Source organism: Aethina tumida, chromosome 7, assembly GCF_024364675.1.
Source record: "Aethina tumida isolate Nest 87 chromosome 7, icAetTumi1.1, whole genome shotgun sequence".
NCBI classification, from domain to species: domain Eukaryota; kingdom Metazoa; phylum Arthropoda; class Insecta; order Coleoptera; family Nitidulidae; genus Aethina; species Aethina tumida.
In genome coordinates, this window is record NC_065441.1 from 2,110,523 (window position 1) to 2,134,319 (window position 23,797).

General features: G+C 29.2%; 1 protein-coding gene across 3 annotated transcripts in view; it reads right to left on the minus strand.

The window, feature by feature from the left end:
• The window catches only part of LOC109597233 (AF4/FMR2 family member lilli), a 55,324-nt gene that overhangs the window by 25,009 nt on the left and 6,518 nt on the right, over nucleotides 1–23,797 (minus strand). For 2 of the 3 annotated variants that reach the window (XM_049969569.1, XM_049969570.1), the window contains exon 1: nucleotides 3,599–4,036. The exons of the other annotated variant lie outside the window; for it this stretch is intronic. In XM_049969569.1, coding sequence (XP_049825526.1) covers nucleotides 3,599–3,615 — 17 coding nt within the window. In that variant the 5' untranslated portion in view covers nucleotides 3,616–4,036. Of the gene's footprint in view, nucleotides 1–3,598; nucleotides 4,037–23,797 lie in introns of those variants that run through there. 3 annotated transcript variants of the gene reach the window in all.

Below are 23,797 nucleotides of genomic sequence, written 5' to 3' on the forward strand. Positions count from 1 at the left end.
CAGTTTTCGATCGATTTTTAATGAGCCAATCGTGTCTTTATTAATTTCCGGGACTATTTCTATCGACAAATGTGCATTGTTTATAAATTAGGCCGTGCATATTTGTCAACAAATCATTTATTCGTCGTTGTCCAACTTAACAATAAAATTTTGAAAAAGGAAAACGTGCAAAATAGTAAATTCTGGCGAAAATCTTGTGCGTGTTCTTATAAGATACCGTCAAAAGTGACTCGTTTAACAACAAATCGCAATAAAACAATAAACAAACAAAGTGGATATGAAACCTTATCGCTCGTACAACAACAATAAAAAAACGCACCAGGTAAATAACCTGCTGTCACACTATTTTATCAGATATAAGGAAATCTTTGGTTTTTCCGGCCTTGACCAACGTCACAAACTCGTGTGTTGTGCAAAGCGTTTCCTTTCAAGGTGTCGTAACGAATCGGAAAAGATGAAATGCACCCTTTTCTTTTTTTAGAACAGGATGCTGGGGAAAGAGGGCTGGCTGCGAGATGCCAAATGCAAATCACGGTGACGATTGGTTGATGACGCAGGAGATAACCTTTCGAAACGGCCGGTATTTCCAAGACATCTGTTTTTATATTGCCTGCATATTACTTCTGTTACATTTTAATTATTCAATATGAAGAGGGTGCTCCAATATAATGGCATTTTTGTGATTCAATAAAAACTTATTTCATTCAAAGGTTAATAATAATCAATGTGCAGGTCAATGTTATTTTTTACATATACATTTAAATCAGTTTTATAGATAAAATTAGAGAAAAGAGATTTTATTAATTCAAGAAATTGATCATTATTTATGTGTTATTTTAAAGAAATCAAAGTTATAATTTTAATAAACAACTTCTATTAAACTAATTTATGTTAGGAACTTAGTTTCCTACCTTTTTTCCATTAATTAATTAATTAAGTATATTTTGAAATATAGTACATCGCTTATTCAAAATCTTAGGTTAACTACCACTTTCATTAATCCGAATTTTTATGTAAACGAAAACACATTTCACCAAATAAATCCCCCTAACATTTAAATGAAGAAAATTTGATAAAGGACCTTTTTTAACTAAAACAAACACATTTTGATTCTTCATTAATCTAAGAATCCTTTTTGTTCATTACTTATTTTAAAAACAGATTCTTTTGTGTGTACGGAATTGCCATTACAAAATCAGTCTCCGATGATAAGACAATGGAACAGGCTACAAGTTATTTAGGTCAATCTTGATTAAAACTTACGTTGTAACTTTTTGAGTTGGCTCAAACTTTCAGCACGAATTAGATTACGGTGTACAAAATGATCCCCCAAATTAGCTAATTCTCGCACTTCTCCAGCACAATTAATAAAATCGCAAACGCGGAAAAACACCAGATGAATCACCGTCGTTTCGTAAAACTGGGGAATTTCGTGTCGCTTCGTACGGATTTGTTTTTCAAAGTTAAACTTCTTTGCAGGTATGCAAAACTGGAAAACTGGGTGTGCAACAGGTATAAACGTATACACACCAAACAGATGCAAGTTTAGATGAACAAATACGATTTATATGTTCTTCTTAAACGTATTATATTAATTTTAACAAATCAGATTTAGGTACTATTAACTACATTGTTATAAATAATATTATACAACAACACGTTTATAACGTAAACAAGATACTGATCAATTTCATCTGTGTTTAAACCAGATAAAAATGCGGCAAACCAAAAATAGCTTTGATTCGATTGATAAACAAATTCAATTATATGCATTAAAGTTGTTATAAGGACTAAACTTACATATTTCTTTAATGGTTTCATTTTGATAAACGAATCAGACAAAAATGTATTGAATTATCCCCAATTCTCGATGTTTAGACGCAGTTAATATTAACAAGTGTCAAAATATATCATTGATTTTTGCAGTCTGATCAACGAACCAGATAATTATTTATTAAAATAATGGATTCTAAATGATTTTGTTGTTCAATTTGCTTTTACGTTTATTATTGATGGTAAACATTTATAAATTATTTCATCTTTCAGCTGCAGTTTGTGTGGTTAAAGTAACAACTGTCTAAATTTTGATACAGATCTGATTATTACAGACCGGTCAATGAATCAGTTAAACATGTATTAAAATAGATGTTTCCAAATGGTTTTGTTGTTCATATTTCTTTAACGTTTGTTATTGATGGAAATATTTATAAATTAGTTCATCGTTCAGATGTAGTTTGTGTGGTTAAGGTAACAACTGTCTAAATTTTGATACAGATCTGATTATTACAGTAGTTCCGTGAATGATTCAGTTGAAAATGATTTTGTTGTTCAATTTTCTTTAAAATTTATTATTCATCGTTCAGATGTAGTTTGTGTAGTTAAGACAACAACCTTCTAAATGTTGATACAAATCTGATTATTGCAGTTCAGTGGTTGAATCAGTTAAAACTGCGTTAAAATGGTTGTTTCTAAATGATTTCTTTGTTCAATTTAATCCTTCAGCTAAACTTTGGGTAGTTAAGGTAACAACTGTCTAAATTTTGATACAGATCTGACTATTACAGTAGTTCAGTTGAACGTGCATTAAAATAGTTGTTTCTAAATGATTTCGTTGTTCAATTTTCTTTAACGTTTAATATTTATTGGCGGTAAATATTTATAAATAGTTTAATCCTTCAGCTAAAGTTTGTGCGTTTAACAACTGTCTAAATTTTGGTACAGATGTGAGTTCTACTCTCAAATAAAATGCAATTAAATAATTGTATCTAAATGACTTTGCTGTTCAGTATTCTCTAATAGTGATTTTTTATAAATTCTTTCATCGTTCAATTGCAATGTGGTTAAGATAACTGTATATATTTTGATACAGATTTGATTTTTACTGTTTGATAAACGAACAGGATAAAATGCATTTAAATGATAGTATCTAAATGACCTTGTTGTTTAATTTTGTTTAACATTTATTAGTTAGTGGTATAAGTATATTTCTTTCACTATTTAGTCGTCGCAGTTTGTGTTGTCTGTCAAATTATTAATTGTTTTGACATCGGAAAGATCAGTATTGTTTTTAATTTATGATCCTATGAAATAGTAAATAATAATAGTCTTGGAGACGTTTTAACAAAGGAAATTTAGAAGAAGTGACGAAACATCCCTGCCGTTTCGATCGGTGTGAATTCCCGCTCCATTTCCATTGTTCGCAACGCAATTCTGCGGCAACAAACAACCAAATCCGGATAATCGAAGACTGGGAGAAGGAGAGATGAACGTAGTAAACAACACGGAACCGTGTGTTCGGTGTGACGTCGCTATTTTGCGGCCATTTAACTAAAACTGTGACGATTTCAATGATCAATCCCGTGTGTGTTTACACGATCCAAGTATTAAACGTTGCACCATTGACAGTCGCAACAAGATTTTCGTCTCGAACAATCGACCAGCAAGTGTCGCAAAACGGACGGACCGCTCTGGCAAAAATAGGGCCCTTGACCCGATTCGTACGGGTGCAATTCGGGCACATATCTCTCTTCCGTTTTGCGGCGCTTGTGTGTGCGTGCACGTACGCCACCGAAGAGCGAGGAGCGCACAGAACTCTCACCGTGGGGGCTTCTTCATTTAATCGCTAATCCGATCGCATGACACCAAAACAACCGGACACCACAAGAACAACAAACGAACGCAAACACCACCAGCAATAACCAAAACACACGGCTCGTGTCCCGTTCTCCCGAGTGTTCCGTGTTCCTCGGCTGCGGCTTCGCTTAGCACGGTGGCGGCGCGGCCCGTCTCATCTTGCTCGGGGGGCGGTTGCACTGTTACGTTTACGCGTTCTCAGGGGGCACACGCACTAGACACACACACCGCTGTGTGCCCGTGTTCACATCGTCCGTGGCGGAGATTTTCGGTCGCACGTACGTTTCTCGTTCGCGGTAGACGTTTCACTTTACTACCGTCTTCCCCTCGGCTAGTGGACGGGGCCCGATGACGGTTCGGTTGGCGAGTGGGACGCGAGGCGGCGCCACCGGACGGCCGCGCAGATTTCTGGAATCCTCGGTGAAAAACCAGCAACGGGTGCGACGTTGTCGCGTCTATTTTTTTATATTCTCTTTGGGATTTTTCTTTTATAAAAAAGTTCAATATGATAAAAATTTAATCAAACTTTTTGTTTTTTTTTAATTGTTGATGAAGTTTAATAACTGTCAAATGTTAATTTAAATTTTACAATTAAAATAAATAAGTATATTTTACAGTTAAAAACTGTAAAAAATATAATTATTTTTGTAGAAAAATATAAAAATCAATTGTTAATGGAATATAAATAAAAAATATTTTTTTCAAACCGTTTTAAAATCATAAATATACTTCTTTAAAGGCATTCATGATAAAATTTAATAAATGTCAAATGACTTAATTGAATATTGTTATTTAAATTTAAAAACCTCTAATTAATACAATTTTATTAGATAACTGGGTTTAATTAAAAATTTATCTAGAGACCATATAAAATATAATTCAATATTCTATAAATTTTTTATTTTTTACTTTAAATTCATCTGCTATTTGGTTAGTCAAAGAAAAACCACATTCTAATATGTATATTTACGTTGTATGTCCTTATTTCTAACAAAGAGAAACATAGCAATGCAGAGGGAAGTAAAATAATAATTAACATAGAAATCAAGGTTTAAATATATTGCTGACTTCACTAAAAGCTTTAAGATGTCTCATAAAAAATGGTTTATAAAGTTATTAACAAGTATGAAACTACATACTCTTTTGAAAATTGATAAGAAAAGGTAAATAAAAAATTAATTCATACAATATCAATAGGTTTAGTAAAGCAATTAAACATCGACAAAATGGACAAAATTAGCTGAGATATATTTTAGTAAAGAATATTTGAACAAAACTAAAGTTAAATAATAAATAAAATTTAAAATATTTTCTTTACATTTAATTAAAGGTATAATACTATGTACTATTTTTTTGGACGTCACCGTACATTACTTTATTAATCAAGGTTACTTAAAAATATAAAAATTTGTTAATTAATCAAATTTTAAAAAAATAAAGTTTTTAATTCTTATCGTTAATAACATAACTTTAACATAATTATTGATATAGTTTTTGTTGTATTGTTGTATATTATAAATTGTCAACCTCATCACCACTTCTATTAGAAAGAGTAACTTACAAATTTTAAAAACTATAGTTAATCAAATATTACCATTAAAAACTATTATTTTTCAAAATGTTTTTACGATTTTAACATAATTTTTATTATTTAATGTCAAAATTTCAATTAATATTAAAATAAACATAAATATCATTTAATTAGAGGTATAATACAATGTTCTTATTTTTTGGACATAATTGTACATTATTTTATTAAATAACGTTATTTAAAAATATAAAAACCTATTTATTAATCAAATTTTTTAATAAAAAAATAGATTTTCTAACTCTTTTTGTTTATTAATATAACAATTAATAGAATAATTTCTGAAATATTTTTTGTTGTACTAAAAAGTATGATTTAAAAATTTCAAAAACTATAATTATTCAAATATTAGGATTAAAAACTATTATTTTTCAAACTGTTTTTAAGATTTTAACATAAGTTTTATTATTTAATGCCAAATTTTCAATTAATATTTAAATAAATATTAATATCATTTAATTAGGGGTATAATACAATGTTCAATTTTTTTGGACATCACTGTACATTATTTTATTAAAAAACGTTATTTAAAAATATAAAAATCTATTTATTAATATAACATTAACAATTATTAGAATAATTCTTGATATAGATTTTGTTATATTGTAGTATATTATACATTGTTAATCTCATCATCACTTTTATTAAAAAGTGTAATTTAAAAATTTCAAAAACTATAGTTATTCCAATATTACGATTAAAAACTATTATTTTTCAAACTGTTTTTAAGATTTTAACATAATTTTTATTATTTAATGTTAAATTTTCAGTTAATATTTAAATAAACATAAATATCATTTAATTAGAAGTTATAATACAATGTCCCATTTTTTTGGACATCACTACATTATTTTATTAAAAAACGTTATTTAAAAATATAAAAATCTATTTATTAATCAAATTTTATAATAAAAAAATACATTTACTAACTCTTTTCATTTATTAGCGTAACAATAACAATTATTAGAATAATTCTTGATATAGTTTTTGTTGTATTGTTGTATATTAAATATTATTTATCTCATCATCACTTTTATTAAAAAGTATAATTTAAAAATTTCAAAAAATATAATTAATCAAATATTACGATTAAAAACTATTATTTCTCAAATTATTTTTAAGATTTTAACATAATTTTTATTATTTAATGTCAAATTTTCAATTAATTTTTAAATAAACATAAATATCATTTAATTAGAGATATAATACAATGTTCTTTTTTGGACATCACTGTACATTATCTTATTAAATAACATCATTTAAAAATATAAAAATATATTTATTAATCAAATTTTATAATAAAAAATTAATTAATAATAATAATAATTTTCTAACTCTTTTCGGTTTTAACATAACATTAACTCAAAAACTATAGTTAGTCAAATATTACGATTAAAAACTATTATTTTTTAAATTGTTTTTAAGATTTTAACATATAAAAGGATACAAAAGTAGAACTGGCAACGTTGTTTCGAAACCAATCAGTTTTTCGCCAATGATGGACGGATTATTATGCGTTCGAAAAAATGTATGTGTCATTGAACCGACGACTAGGTTTTCATAGAATTATCATTTTGGTTAAGAAAAAACAATTATTAACATGTAGATCTACTACATATTTATCTGTTACGATGACGCAACAAGAAATTATTAGTCCATTACTTATTTGAAAAGAAAAATATGTAGGTCAGAATTATTTTCATGTCAATAATAGGAATTAACATGTAATTATCAGCGCTTTATGATAAATTTATGTGGTTCTTTACGATCAGAATAATAATTAATATTTATTTTATGTATGCATAACATATTACGACTGAAAACGTTTTACAAAACGATCCTCAATGAATAAAAGCCTCCCCCAAAGGCCGATAATTCTAAATCCATCCCCATAATTCAAAATGGAACGTGGAAAAATCGATTAAATCGAACCTCATTAAAGTGATACTGGGTATTTATCCGTTTAGTGCACACACTTTACAGGAAACAAACATTCCGCCATCTCATTCTTTCACATGCACTCATTCACCTTCGCACTCTCGCACACAGTATGCAAGTGCAACACTCCACCTCTCTCCTTCTTACTTGCATCATTTAAGCGTGGCCTTTCTCTCTTTTTAATCACCGGAGACAAGTATTAGTCGCGTTCTCTTTTACACACACGCGAACGTCCGTTTTTTTCTCTCGCTTTCGATTTGATCCCAATGACAATTGTCCGTCTCGCTCGTTTTAGTCATCGCAATTAAATGTTGCTGTTTCTGGTTTCGCGGGCAAAACGTTGTTAACATTACGATTCGAAAACTCGCCTAAACTCCAACCTTGACAAAGGATAACAACTCCAGGTCATACAAAACACGTAAATGTATAAAACGAATCGTGTATGCAACAACACCGGATCCGATCTGTATTAATTAGGCGCCCCTAATTGACTGTTAACGACGGCCAATCAGCGTCTCGACCAAATTCTGTTTTATGTGATTTGATATTAATCATTAAATTATGGTCAATATTTATTTCACGATCCCACTTGAATTATGTTATCGATTTCCTTTAAGTATTTTCTTGACTTATAACAAAAATGCTCATTGAAACTTGTTTACCCGATTCCTATTTATACACGTACTAAGTGAATTATTATGATGAATCCGAAACGAATTCCTAATATAGAACCAGTTTACGTTTTATTTTTAGACCGTGTTCGGTGGCACAATTCCTGTCATTTAATAACCAACCAATTCCTCCACGTTATCCCGATCGGAAACCCGTTGAAATTGTTTTAAACGATCAATCAACGAGTGCGAACGAGTTTACCAGGTTGAGCAAATATTTGATAAAATCGTCGTCAATCAGTAAATCCTTGACATTCAGATACGAACTGCATTAATTTAAATTATTCCGGATGAAAATTCAAATAAAACGAGGACGCAAATTGTTGACTACTCTGCTTGAAATTGTCACTTACTCCGTGGCCTTTTCGAATTGGTGAAAGGTTTGGGCTTACCTGCAAAAAATATATAATAATTAATAATTACTATGAACATTAAATGAAAAATTAATAGAAACTATGAAATAAATAATGGTGGTATTAAATAGTACTTAATTAATGTATCCAAATTAATGCTGAATGATTAAAAATTAAAAAAAAATGTAAAAGTCAAAGAAACAAGATTGTTTATTTGTTTTGCACGAAACGTAACAAGTAAGTAATGACAAGAGTCGCCACCTTTTGTCCCGTGGCTAGAATTAAAGTTGCAGGAACAAAAGATGCGCGCGCACCTCACGATTAAAGTATCTCATTGTCATTTCGTTAAGTTCGTGATACTTTCGTTTCAAGTTGGATTGTTTGACGCATTTTAGTTTTAGTTTAGTTTTCGACACTGAATTAATATTAAATAATTAATAAATAGTTTTCAATATATTGAATAAATGTTTTTTACTCAGTTGAAGGTTGAACAGATTTACAAGCAGCAATTAATAACCGTCCCTCGCCTGTCAAATCTACAAAAACGTATCAATCCATAGTAACATTGAGCGTTTCCCAAGTTCAAACCGTCGCGACGCTCACGCGGAGACGTCATCGACGACGTAGCCGCCGCGAGCGTCTGTCTGGCCGGCGTCGTGCGCCCGAATCGATGTCCGCGAACAAAGAGAGGCGGACGGGGGCGGCCGCCCCCTTTTCCCGCGCTGCCCGCCGCCCCAATCACGTGGCGACCACGTTTACTATCGATCCGTGTGTGTGTGTGTCGGCGTTAGGGGATGAGAGGGACCGTTAACTGGGTTTGTGGAGTGAAATTTCGAATCTCTGCGTGGTCGGGGTGGATTAAAATTTATGTTGTCTGTGTTGCCTTTTTTTTAACGTTATTAAAGTGGGACGAGCACAAAAGTGCTGGGGTAAAGGTTAAGAAGAGAATAACTAATGGGAAGGTTACGAAAGAAGTTTTCAATGTATCAGTAAAAAGTAACAAACAATTAATCAATCAATCTGACGATACTTTTTAAATTGAGATTTACTGTTCACACTTCTTTACGTTCAATTCTTTCTAATTTATATTAAACTGTTTTAAAATAACTACGAACCATAAATTATAAATCATCTTTCTTGCTCTTATTCTCTAGTTTCAATCAGTCATTCATTGTCAGTGTGGAATGTGAATTCAAAGCATCTGAGACCCCTTTCCCCCAATCACCAACTCTTAATCCCAGCATCCCAATAAATTAATTAACTAAACGTCGCATTAAAAACCAAGTAACAAATTCGAGAATGATCTCCTTCCACTAGTGTAAACAACAATTGCACAACCCGAATTATGTAATGTTTTCATTTTATATAAATTAATTTTCGTTTTTCGTCGACAACCACGAATTTGTTTAATAATTGTTAAATAAATAAATAATCGTTTTGAATTGGAAACGGGGTCAAGGTAAAAAATAATTAAACAAAATGTTTTACGGTAATATAATTTTCAATCGGTTTTTGTGAGCTCGCACAAAATGGAAAACTGCTGATGTTTATCGGAAGATTCGGGTTAGTTACTGTTATCACTATTTTAAGCGAATTTAATTGCGCAGATAAGGTCATTAAAATGCATGATTAATAGTTTAAATGCTTGACGAATTTTTAGTTTTTCCTGTTGAGTAACACCCATAATCAATCTTCAATTATGTACTATAGTTTGTAATGATACAGATTAAATATACTTCTTGTTTCACTGTTATACAAGAAATCGGTTTTAAAAACACTCCAATGTGATATTGACATGTCTGGAAATGAATAAAAAAGGGGATCTGAAATGGACGTTTCGATTTTCATTTCAAAGATACAGTTAACATTAATAATGCTGATGTAATTAATATTACAATATTATAATTATGATATAACAAATCAGGTTTTATTTTTTTCTGTTTCTGTTTACTCTACAAATATTTAAATTATTTGTTAATAGTATTAATAATTGATTAAGAATGTTAACGAAATTAAAAATAAATATATATTTATGTAAAAAGTTGTTGTCAAGATCCTTTTAAGGTCATATCAGTAAACAAACTCCATTTTTTCAGGTAAAAAAGTGCTTCTAGAAAATTTTTATCGTTTGTCAAATATAAATAAATAAATAAATAAATAAAGATTCAGTAAATATTTCTAGAATAGTCTAAATATATGTTTATTTAGACAAGTTACTCATATTATGGAAAATTGCATCTATAAACTTTTTACTATAAATAAATTAATAAAAAAATGTATTATACATTTTCGAAATCTGCCAAGATTAAGATTAAATAAATATTTCTGAAATAGTCAGAGATGTGTATATTTTTTAGACACGTTACTTATATACGGAAAAAATGTATTTAAATAGTTTATCCAGTTTGTAAAAAATAAATATTTAGAAAATTTATTACTTTTTCAAAAACTGCCAAAAGTGAGACTGAGTAAATATTCCTAAAATAGTAGATATGCATATTTTTTTAGGTAAATTGCTTATATTACGAAAAAAAGCATCTAGAAAGTTTTTATAGTCTGTCAAAAATAAATGAATATGTAAAAAAAGATTTATCAGACGTTTTCAAAAGGTGCCAAAAACAATAAGTAAATATTTCTCAAATCAAAGATATGTATATTTGTGAGGTTAATTGCACATATTATGAAAAAAAGTAAATATGTAAAAGATTCATTATACGTTTTCAAAAGGTGCCAAAAACAATAAGTAAATATTTTCGAAATAGTCAGATATATGTATATTTTTGGGGTATATTGCTTATACTAAAAAAAGTATCTAAAAAGTATTCACAATGTGTAAAAAATAAATAAATAAAATGATTTATTATACTTTTTCAAAAACTAACTAAAGCATTGAGTAAATATTTCTGAAATAGTCAAAAATATATAGGTACATATATTTTTGAGATAAATTGCTTATGTTATAAAAAAAAGTATCTTCAAATTTTCAGCAGTTTGTAAGAAATAAATAAATATGTAAAAAGTTCATTATACGTTTTCAAAACCTGCCAAAAAAATAAGTAAATATTTCTGAAATAGTCAGAGATATGTATATTTTTGAGATAAATTGCTTGTTATGAAAAAAAGTATCTACAAAGTTTCTGCAGTTGTAAAAAATAAACAAAAACTGCCTAAAATGTTGAATAAATAGTTCTGAATAGATATGAATATTTTTGAAGTAAATTGTGCTGTATTTTTGAGATAAATTGCTTATATTGTGAAAAAAGTGTCTTTAAAGTTTCTACAGTTTGTGAAAAATAAATATATAAAAGATTCATTGTACGTTTTCAAAAGCTACCAAAAGCAATAAGTAAATATTTCTGAAATAGTTAGATATATGTATATTTTTAAGGTAAATTGCTTTTACTAAGAAAAAATGTATCAAAAATATTTTCAGAATTTGTAAAAAATAAATAAATATGTACATTTATTATACTTTTTCAAAAATTATTAAAAGTATTGATTAAATATTTCTGAGATAGTTAAAGATATATTATGTATAAGCATAAGTAAATATTTCTGAAATAATCAGAAATATGTATATTTTGAGGTAAATTGTTTATACTAAGAAAAAATGTATCTAGAAAGTTTTCACAATTAGTAATAAATAAATAAATATGTAAAAGATTTATTATACTTTTTCAAAAGTTGCCAAAAGCTTTGAGTAAATATGTTCGAAATAGTCAATGATTAGTATATTTTTGAGGCAAATTGCTTATGTTATGAAAAAATGTATCTAGAATTATTTGCAGTTTGTAAAAAATAAATAAATATGTAAAAGATTTATTATACTTTTTCAAAAACTATCAAAAGTCATATTCAGTAAATATTAAAAAACAATGATATAAAGTTACTAAATAAACATAACAGTAATATTTTGTTAATATTATGTTAATTATGGTTTTTATAGCGAATTTTCGTCATTATCAAGTTATAGAAACATGTCAAGCTAATAAAATTACCGTAATTGGAGATTCTAAGAGATTTTGTGTGAAAAGTGAGAGTGAGAACTTTCGAAATCGCATGGCCAAGTGGCGATCCCCATTAAAATTATAAGTGTTTTGAACCGTTGTGCATGTAGGTATAAAAAATGCTTATCTCGTTTTTATTTAATTTAAAATGTCGCTTGTTATTGAATTATTATTGGAATGTTACTGTTGATAAAGCAGGAGCACACACGCTCCCTCGCCATATTTATCGTTATTTTCAACATTATTTTTAAAAAACTTATCCCTCTTGTATTTCCACATTTTCCATTGAACTCTTTTATAATCACACGATTCTTTGTGCCCCGCACGTTTTATATCTCGTTCATATTTTTCCTTCGTTTTTGCCTCCCGCATTCCAATTACTATTGAAAAAGTCGCCGTCTCACTCCGACGTCTTGCTCACAATCAGTTATTTCCGCGGTTCCTATTTTCGTTCCGGGTTTTATTTTTAGCCCCGGTTTTTTCGTGCGCCTAAATTAGACTAACGCTCTTAATTAACCGTGCTCCAAAACAAACAGTTTCCAACTTAAACGATGATTTTGTAATTTATGTGCACGAATAAAAATGGTCGGGCCTGAATTAATTGCGTGGAATCGGAAGTTTCGGCTTCGAGGTTTCAAGGTAAACAATACCAATGACATTTACCACTTTACAATAAATCTATTTTCGACATTCGGAATGTTTATATTTAAATATTTGTTTAAAAACGGCGATGAATGTTGTGCCTTGTTATCTCACTGTGTTACATTTATTAATTGCACAAATCGGTGTGAAACAATAAACGTTGCTTAATTTGCGGTTTTTGCCAAGAATGAACACATGAATGAAATGTTCTTGGGACTAGTTTATGAACGCAGCAGATGTCGCTGGCCTATTCTATTTCAAATAGACCGGTCCATTCTAGTTATGAAGGAATATATTCCATAAGCTCTTTCATTGGACACTTGTGGACAACCTTGTTTTCTGTAGGGATCAACCGATATAAATATATATGCATCAATAATCAAAACATTTCCCCATGGACCTCGCCATCTGCCATCTGCATTCAGCAGGAGAAATTTTGAATAATATGTGCAGTATTTTTATTTCAAATGGAAACAAGAATTTATATTTAAAATGTCAGGAAAAAATCAAGCCAAAATATTTAATTTGTGATTAATTAAATTATCTCCAACCAACGATATAACTATATTTCTAGTAAATTTAAAACAAAGAGAGAGTAATTGATACTGATTTGTTTATATTTTTCACATACACTAATGCAAAATTTCTGATGTAACTACTCATTTTCAAACAGATTATCAGGGGCTAAGATAAGTTAACAATAAATTTGTTTAATATCACATTTGGTGGCTTTAACATCACTTGTGAAACTATTACTTTCTATAATTACATTTTTTAAATAAATTGCTCATATTTTTCTTTGGAATGTTTTTATTATACTACTTATATTATATATTATATTATATTACTCAATCTATATCTTTCATATAGATTCAGATTCAGATTGAGTAAATGTATCTGAAATAGTCAGGGATTTGTATATATTTTGAGGAAAGTTGCTCAGATTACCGAAGAAATATGCCTCTAGAAAGTTTTTACTGTTCGTCACAAATAAATAATTATATAAAAGGTTCATTATACTTTTTTAAAATCTATCAAAAGTCACACTAAGTAAATATTTCTGAAATAATCAGATATGTATATATTTTGAGGTAATTTGCTTATATTACTGAGGAAAAGTGCCTCTATAATGTTTTTACTGTTGTCACAAATAAATAAATATATAAAAGGTTTATTGTACTTCTTCAAAATTTGTCAAAAATCAAATTAAGTAAATATTTCTAAAATAATTAGAGGTATGTATATATTTTGAGGTAATTTGCTTATATTACCGAGGAAAAATGCCTCTATAATGTTTTTACTGTTTGTCACAAATAAATAAATACATAAAAGGTTTATTGTACTTCTTCAAAATTTGTCAAAAATCAAATTAAGTAAATATTTCTAAAATAATCAGAGATATCTATATATTTTGAGGTAATTTGCTTATATTACCGACAAAAATTCCTTTAGAATGTTTTTACTGTTTGTTGCAAATAAATAAATATATAAAAGGTTTATTATACTTCTTCAAAATTTGTCAAAAATAAAATTAAGTAAATATTTCTAAAATAATCAGAGATATGTATATATTTTGAGGTAATTTACTTATATTACCGAAGAAAAATGCCTTTAGTATGTTTTTACTGTTTGTCACAAATAAATAAGTATATAAAAGGTTTATTATACTTCTTCAAAATTTGTCAAAAATCATATTAAGTAAATATTTCTAAAATAATCAGAGGTATGTATATATTTTGAGGTAATTTGCTTATATTACCGAGGAAAAATGCCTCTATAATGTTTTTACTGTTTGTCACAAATAAATAAATATATAAAAGGTTTATTGTACTTCTTCAAAATTAGTCAAAAATCAAACTAAGTAATTATTTCTAAAATAATCAGAGATATCTATATATTTTGAGGTAATTTGCTTATATTACCGAGGAAAAATGCCTTTAGAATGTTTTTACTGTTGTCACAAATAATAATAATACATAAAAGGTCAAACTAAGTAACACAACTAAATAAATATACAAAAAATTTATTATACATTGTCAAAGACAACAAAGATGAGAATGAGTAAATATTTTTAAAATATTCATATATATTTTTCAGTTAAATTACTTATATTATGACAATAATGTTTCTAGAAAGTTTTTACAGTTTGTGAAAATTAAATAAATATGAAAAAGATTTATTATACTTTTCCAAAAAATGTCAAAAATCAAATTTAGTATAATATTCCTAAAATAGGGAATAGAAATATTTTTTGAGATATATGCTTATATTACGAGAAAAAGTGTTTTTGGATAGATCATTAATTGGAACAACAGACACATTATCTAGTTATTCAGAAATAAATAAGGCTTTTTGAGAAGTTAAAAAATCATTTATTATTAAAAAAAATTATAAGAACTGTTGTAACTACAGTTGAGTGTTACTTATTCAACAGATATTCAAAAAAAACAAAATTTTTACTTGCTTATGAAATTATATTGAAAAAATTAATATAAATAGATTTATTTATTCCCTGAAAATAAAAATGTCCGCATTAAAGTCAACACACTTAGCTCAGCAATGGTTCTCGGAACGTACAAAGCGATTTCGTTTAATGGCGCAACTCGTGACGTGAAAAAAATAACCGTTGAACGCGTGCGAACTAGAGAAAAAATCCACTAAAATAACGAAATGTGTTGGACACGGAGGCGATGTTCGGACGAGCGACGACGAAGCCGGAATGTGGGTCAGATGCGGCTCTTCGGCGATGCGCTTCGTAACTGACCTATAAAAAGTGTAGATTTTCTACCGATCCATCTTGCCAATTACGAACTGCTGCTTTATTCAAATACGTCAGCGGTTTCGGTTACGTAAAATCAAAAGGTTCGCACAATTCCATTAATTGAACGATAATGATCGATTACCTGGTGGTACGGGGGGGAATCGCTGAATTATTCATATGCATGTTGAGCCAACGACGAGACGAAAACTGATGGGATCGAACGTGAACGTGGACGTCCTAATTAGTAACTTGGCAAAATTTAATTACGTTCGCATATTGACATTTGCATTTATACAAATTCATTCCATTTATTATTATAATGGGCTCGAAGCAAGGTCGTTGTAGTTTTAGAAATTATCACTAAAATTATTTAACAACTTATTTAGTTGCTTTTAATTTTTTCAACGGGAATTTCCTTGCAACTCTAGAATTGCAATGATGGATTAAATGTAAGTGCTCGTTTCTAAATTGCCATTAACATTCAAGCGTGTTCCAATGTAAAAATTGAAGAGAAAGTAAACAGAAGGTATTTTATTATGAATGGTTTTGTGATCCAAACTTATATCGGACACATTTCAGTCTACTTAGTCCGTCAGTCTTAATAAAAATATGTGAACTTCTACTTCTATTTCTTACCCCTTAATTAGTCCCCTTTTGTATCCTTCCTTATGAAAAGATTGTGTGAAGAGATGACACGATTTGTTATTTGTAGCTATAATTTTTTATCGACTACACTCGATACTTAATCAATGTCAACTAAAAAAATGTCAATCTTCTTCTTCAAAACGTTCAAACAACACGATCCCATTAATTAGAATAAAATAGAAGTCTTTTAGGGATAATCTAGTCATAATTTATCTATGGAAGGAAGAGTGGGCCCTTCGTTTACGTTGATTGATAACGGTCAATCCTTGTTCTTCCTCCAGTGATCGACAACAAGATAATCCATGGATGCGATTACGCGACGGGGCTCCACAAGTCGCCATGGAATTCCGGACAAGGCTGTTGCACGACGACCGTTTTCCGTTATCGACGTTATCCGAGCAGACGTGAAAGTCGCCGAAACGAGAGAGAGTCGAACGATGCGAGCCCGTTGTTGCTGACGATACGGTGAGAAAACACGATCCGATTGGAAAATTGGTTTGGGGGTTTTCTTTGTTTACATGCCGTTATTGTGTGGCTTCTGGATTAGTATCGATGATACTAATATTAAGTGGAAAGATAACTTTTGACGTGATTGATTTGTGAAGTAGGAAACTGAAATTGATACAGTTCACTTGCATTGTCTCATATAATTAAAATCTATAAAATTAAATAGAAGACAAATATATAGTTTGGAAAGTGATGAAAGTTGTCTTCTATTTTTAAAGGACAATGAAATATTTAATTTGTAAGATTTCAATGGTGAAGTAAAATTATCCATTGGGAATTTGATAAAAAAGTAAAAAACTTTGATTGATAAAGTAATCGAATCCTAAAGTTGTACCATCATCAAATATATAGAAGTTGAATGATGTCATAATTCTAATGATATACGGTTAAGAAATTGATAAAATTTGTCTTTTGATGTCCCATAAGGAAGTCAAAACCAAAATTTGTATCACAACAAAATCACTATCTTGTAAGTTTATGTAGAAGACGAATCATGAAGTAAAGCATATGATTTGGAAACTGATAAAAGTTGTCCTCTAACTAATAAAAGTGCCATTAGAAAGTTACAATTTTGACAGCTTATATAGAGATAATTGATGCAGTAATATATACAATTAAGGTATTGATGAAAGATGTCTTCTTATTTGTCCTTTAGACCAATTAAATACAGAATTTGTATCATCAAAAATCACTATAATGTAAGTTTATGTAGAAGACGACTGATGTATGTGATTTGTAAACTGATAAATGTGGTCTTCTTTGGTGCAGTAACATGTACAATTAAGAAATTGATAAAGTTTGTCATTTGATGTCCTATAAGGAAGTCAAAACTAAAATTTGTATCACTGTAAAATCAGTATCTTGTAAGTTTATGTAGAAAACCAATGATGAAGTAAAGCATATGATTTGGAAACTGATAAAAGTTGTCTTCTAACTAGTAAAAGTACCATCAGAAAGTTACAATCTTGACAGCTTATATAGAGATAATTCGTGCAGTAATATATACAATGAAAGATGTCTTCTTATTTGTCCTTTAGACCAATTAAATACAGAATTTGTACCATCAAAAATCACTATAATGTAAGTTTATGTAGAAGACGACTGATGTATGTGATTTGTAAACTGATAAATGTGGTCTTCTTTGGTGCAGTAACATGTACAATTAAGAAATTGATAAAGTTTGTCATTTGATGTCCTATAAGGAAGTCAAAACTAAAATTTGTATCACTGTAAAATCACTATCTTGTAAGTTTATGTAGAAAACCAATGATGAAGTAAAGCATATGATTTGGAAACTGATAAAAGTTGTCTTCTAACTAGTAAAAGTACCATCAGAAAGTTACAATTTTGACAGCTTATATAGAGATAATTGGTGCAGTAATATATACAATTAAGGTATTGATGAAATATGTCTTTTAGCTATCCTGTAAGACGATTATTCGCAAAATTACAGTCTTGTAGGTTTACACAGAAGATGATTAATGAACTAAAATATACGATTTGTAAACTGATAAAAGTAGAATTTTAACTATTAAAGGACAGTCGAATCCTAAATTTGTACCATCACAAAATTACAATCTAAATAGAAGATAATTTGTACAGTAATATGTACAATTAAAAAATTGATAAAATTTGTCTTCCAACTTTCCTTCATAGCAATCAAATCCAAAATTTGTAGTACCATGATAAAATTACAATATTGTGAGTTTACAAAGGAGATCATTGGTGCAGTAATATGTACAATTAAAAATTGATAAAATTTGTTTTCTAACTGTCCTTCATAGCAATCAAATCAAAAGTTTGTACAATCACAAAATCACAATCTATATAGAAGATCATTGATGAAGTAAAGTATACGATTTCGAATCTATGGTCTATAGTTTATATAGAAGATAATTAGTGCAGTAATATGTACAATTAAGAAATTGATAACTGTCTAACTGTCCTTTAGGAAATTTGTACCATTAGAAAATAACAATCTTGTAAATGTATGTAGAAGATGATTCATGAAGTGAAGAATACAATTTGGATTTGATTTGATCACAAAATCATATTTTTAGATTATGTAAAAGATTATTGATGAAGTGAAGTATATGATTTGTAAATTGAAAGTGGTCTTCTAACGAATCCTAAATTACAGTCTTGACAGTTTATATAGAAAATAGTTGGTACAGTAAAATACACAATTAAGAAATTGATAAAAGTTGTCTTCTAATTAAATCCAAAACTTATACCATGCTTGATGACGTAAAATATATGATTTATAAACTGTATTCTAACTATTAAAGGTCAATGGAATCTAAAAATTGTACATTAGAAATAAATGATGAAATTTATGATATAATTTTAGTCAGAAAGTGGAGGAAGAGATGCGTGATTTGAAAATTGAAAGTTATTTTCTAAGTGACAATTTGAATATGTGTAACACCTAACCCAACAATCACAGAAGAGAGGAAGATGATGATGATGATCTTTTAATAGTTTGTTAATCTCTTGAGAGTATATTTGAATGAAACACAAGTTAAACATCCCATTATCGACCGTACAAACGATCATATCTTGTAGAGAGATCCACGAAAAGGCATTTAACCATGTACTTAGTAAAACACCGGTTGATCCGAGCGAGAGAGAGAATTTGATTTTGGCCGATCTAAAATCGAGGTCAATGACGCCATCGCCATCGCCATCAACTCATTGTTTAGCTGGCGAAACGTCGACACAAACACAGAGGAGAGACACACTCCGAGTGTCGGATTTCTTAAAATACACCCGGTTTCACGAAACACACGGTTTCGGGAAAAACGAAAACCTCACCAAACGGCGGACCGTCGTCGTGGCCTGGTGGGGGGCTAAATAAAAAATTACGTCCCGCTAAAAATACGTCGTAGGTGCGAGGTATTTCGCAACGCGATCAATTTCGACATTGTAAAAATAGAAATCCGATATAAAAAAAAAATAAAACTAACTGACAACCGAAACTATTGTCGCGGTTCTGTTTCGCAGTCGGGCGACGAAACGTGTCCCGAAGTTTGTTGAACAATTGCGAACCGTTAATTGTTCACTCAGTACGTCGTTCATAATTACATGTGTTAATCTAAACTGAAAAGTTTATTAGCGACTAGTTTCTTTTTTTTTGTTTTTATGCAATTAACGTGTGGGTATATCTAAATGGGTAAAAATTTGATATGGGAAAGATAAATAAAATGGATCTTGAGGCGGACAATAGTAGAAACAACGGTTTAACGGTAAACCAGCAAGTAAAACTGGAAGCATTATCGAAAATGCCTAGCGCCCGACCTTGGAACAATTCACAGCCGATCCACGAACCAGAAAGCCATATCCACGATAAATAATTGCCAATAATTAATCCGTAATTGACGCTTCGATCGTGTTTTTCTCTTGCACGATAACAATAAAATCTGCTGTCGAAAAGTAATACAGCTAAAAGGCCAAGATAACGAAACGTATGAATTTGTGCTTGTCGCAGGTTTGGCAACGTTGTAAGAGGACGATTTTATCAATTGTCAGCTTGGAATTACAACCGATTTACCTGTTGTTAATGCTAAATGGAATAGATTAGAATTGGACTACCTGAACGCGACGAACTGTCATTAGTCTTTAACAACTTATAATCGTTCCTTATATTATATAATTGTAAAAAAGATGGCGTCGTTAACTTTCAGACAGTGCAACAATAGTCCAGTTAACATGAATCTAAATAATATTGTGCTATAAGATTTATAGTTACATGGTGATTAACTTTTAATTGCAATTCAGACGGAAAAACACATTACGTGAAAATAATCTATTCTTTAGTAATTTTTTCCGTATAATTCAAAAATATTAATGGTGTGACGCACGGAAACATATTTTCGTCAGCAAAAACAATATTTTATAGAGATTTACTCTGCTTCTCATTGTAAAGGATAGTTAGAAGAACATGTTTCATCATTATAAAACTTCAGAACGATGATACTTCAATGACTAAGATTAGTTGAATGTAAAAAAAGTTATTTATTGTCTTCTCAAACTTCTAAATATTAAAAATTGTAGAAAACTTACCTAAATTAATTATCAACATCTGAGCATAAGACTTATCTTCTAACTATCAAAATTCAGTCTAAATTTATACCGTAAAACATTTGATAATGGTTGTCTTCTAGTTGCCTTTTAGGACAATCAAATACAAAATTTGTACCACCACAAAATCTGTCTTGGAAATGTATAAGATGAAGTAATACATATGATTTGGAAACTGGTAAAAGTTTTCTAATTATTAAAGACCAATTGAATTTAAAATTTGTACAGTCAGAAAATTATAATATTGTGAGTTTACATAGAAAATAATCTATGCTGTAAAATGTACAATTAAGAAATTGATAATAGTTGTCTTTTAACTGTCTTTTAGAGAAATCAAATACAAAATTTGTACCACCACAAAATCATAATCTTAGAAATGTAGAAGATCATTGATGAAGCATATGATTTGGAAAGTTGAAAGTGACAGAATCTTTCTTCTAGATATTAAAGATCAATTGAATTTAAAATTTGTACAGTCAGAAAATTATAATATTGTGAGTTTACATAGAAAATAATCTATGTTGTAAAATGTACAATTAAGAAATTGATAATAGTCTTTTAGGGCAATCAAATACAAAATTTGTATTATTACAAAATCACAATCTTGAAAATGTATATAGGAGATGATTGATGAAGTATATAATCTTGAAACTGATAAATGTTGTCTTCTAACTATTAAAGGTCATTAATACAATATTTTAATTTATATAAAATATAATTGATGCAGTAAAATGTGCAAGTAAGAAATTGACAACATTTATCTTCTAGTTGCCCTTTAGGGCAATTAAATACACAATTTGTACCATTAAAAAATCACCATAACTTTACGTAGAAGATGATTAAAAAGGCTAAGCATGTGATTTGGGAAATAATAAAAGTTTTCTTCTAACTATTCAAGGTCAGTCGAAACTTAAATTTATGCTATTAGAAAATTACGAAGTTATGAATTTACACAGAAAATAATTGATACAGTGAAATGTACAATTAAAAAATTGATAAAAGTTAGAAAACTGTTTTTAGGGTAGTTAAATTAGAGATTTGTACCATCACAAAATTACAGTGAGATTTTAGGTTAAGTTTTCATAGTGGTCTGTTTTACCAACATTTGTAGACCATAAACATTCATAACATAAATTAAATAATTTTAATGAAACAATATTTCTGATTTTCGTAAATTTTCCTTATTAAGTAGAAAGTGCCTTAAATTTGTCAAAAATTAAATTAGTGCAATTGATGATTTAAAAGTTTCATCATTTATCTATGGAACAAATATTATCAAATGAAGAAAGTAAACATTAGTAATCGATAGTGGCATGAATAACACTCTTTTTTACATATTGAGGTCACAATGGCAATTTTAAGGAGGTAATTGTGGAAAAACACCTAACATCAATGGATTTGTTTGTTTACTGCGTTACAATATTGTTGTCGTTTTTTTCCTTAACAAAATATGGCCGGTTAATTAATTAAATAAACAATATTTATGTCGTAAATTTCAGGCGATATAATCACGAATATATAATACAACAAACGTTTTTGTTTTCATTAGTTATAATTAAAACAATGCACATTGAAAATGTTTACTTAAAAATCGCCGATTGTATCGACGAAGTTCATATGGCATTACACATTGATAACATAAAATAATAATTTGCATGGTAATTTATTCAAATCGAAACCGGTTTCCACGATTTAAGTAACCCGTTCCGATTTTAATACACAATGCCGCCCATTAACGAACCAATCCGATTTAACCAAAAAAAAAAAAGACGGACGAATATCACACGCGAGATTAAACCGAGAAATTTACGAGCTCTCGAAAAAAAGACGGCGCAGTTAATCGGGATGGATGCCCGTAAAACGTTTTCTTTTTTTAGGGGTCGAACACTCCGAAAAAATCATCGGTTTAGTGCACACGATCATTAGCATCGCTTAAGGGTAAACAATGTGTTGCTGGTTTGGCGTTTTTGTTGATTCTTTGGTAATTGTTAGCTTTGAAATAATTTGAAAGGTTTAACAGTATTATTGCCACAACTGGTACTTATTGTTAAAAGGTAATAATACATGTCATAGTTTAGAAGTAGTTTAATGTAAGGTTATACAAGAACTTCCTGTCCATTGAGCCAAGAATTTTTTCCCCAATATTAAAAGGCAATCAAATCCAAAATTTATATTATCACAAAGAAATAATTTTGTAAGGTTAAATAGAAGATGATTTATGAACTAAAATGCATTAATCCACAATCTGTACTACTGCAAAATCATAACCTTCTAAGTCAAGTGTGTTCCCAGTATTGAAGGTGAATGAAATCCAAAATATATAATATCAAAAAATTATAGTCTTGTAAGAACAGATAGAAGATTATAGATGAACTAAAATGAAGATCTATGGAAGTCAGTTGATGAAGCAAAATATACAACTTGAATTGATCAGAAATGTCTTCCAAATGTTGAAAGACAATCTAATTCAAAATATGTAATAACAATAGTCTTGTAAGAATATATAGAAGAATATGAACTAAAATGTATGAATCTACAATTTGTATTCTTACCAAGCGATAATCTTGAAAGTTTTTAAAGAAAATGATTGTTGAAATAGAATGTACAATTTGGAAATTAATAGAAGTTATCTTCTAACTATTAAAAATCTATAGAAGTCAGCTGTTCAAATAAAATATACGATTTGAATTGTTCAGAAATGTCTTCCAAATATTGAAGGACAATCAAATCCAAAATATGTAGTATTAAAAAATCTTAGTCTTGTAAGAACATATAGAAGATGACAGATGAACTAAAATGTACGAATCCATAATTTGTTTTCTTACCAAGTGATATTCTTGTAAGTTTATAATGAAGATGATTGATGAAATTAATATGTAGTATCAAAATATCATAGTCTTGTAAGAATATGTAGAAGATGACAGATGAACTAAATTGTATAAATCCATAATTTGAATTCTTACCAAGTGATA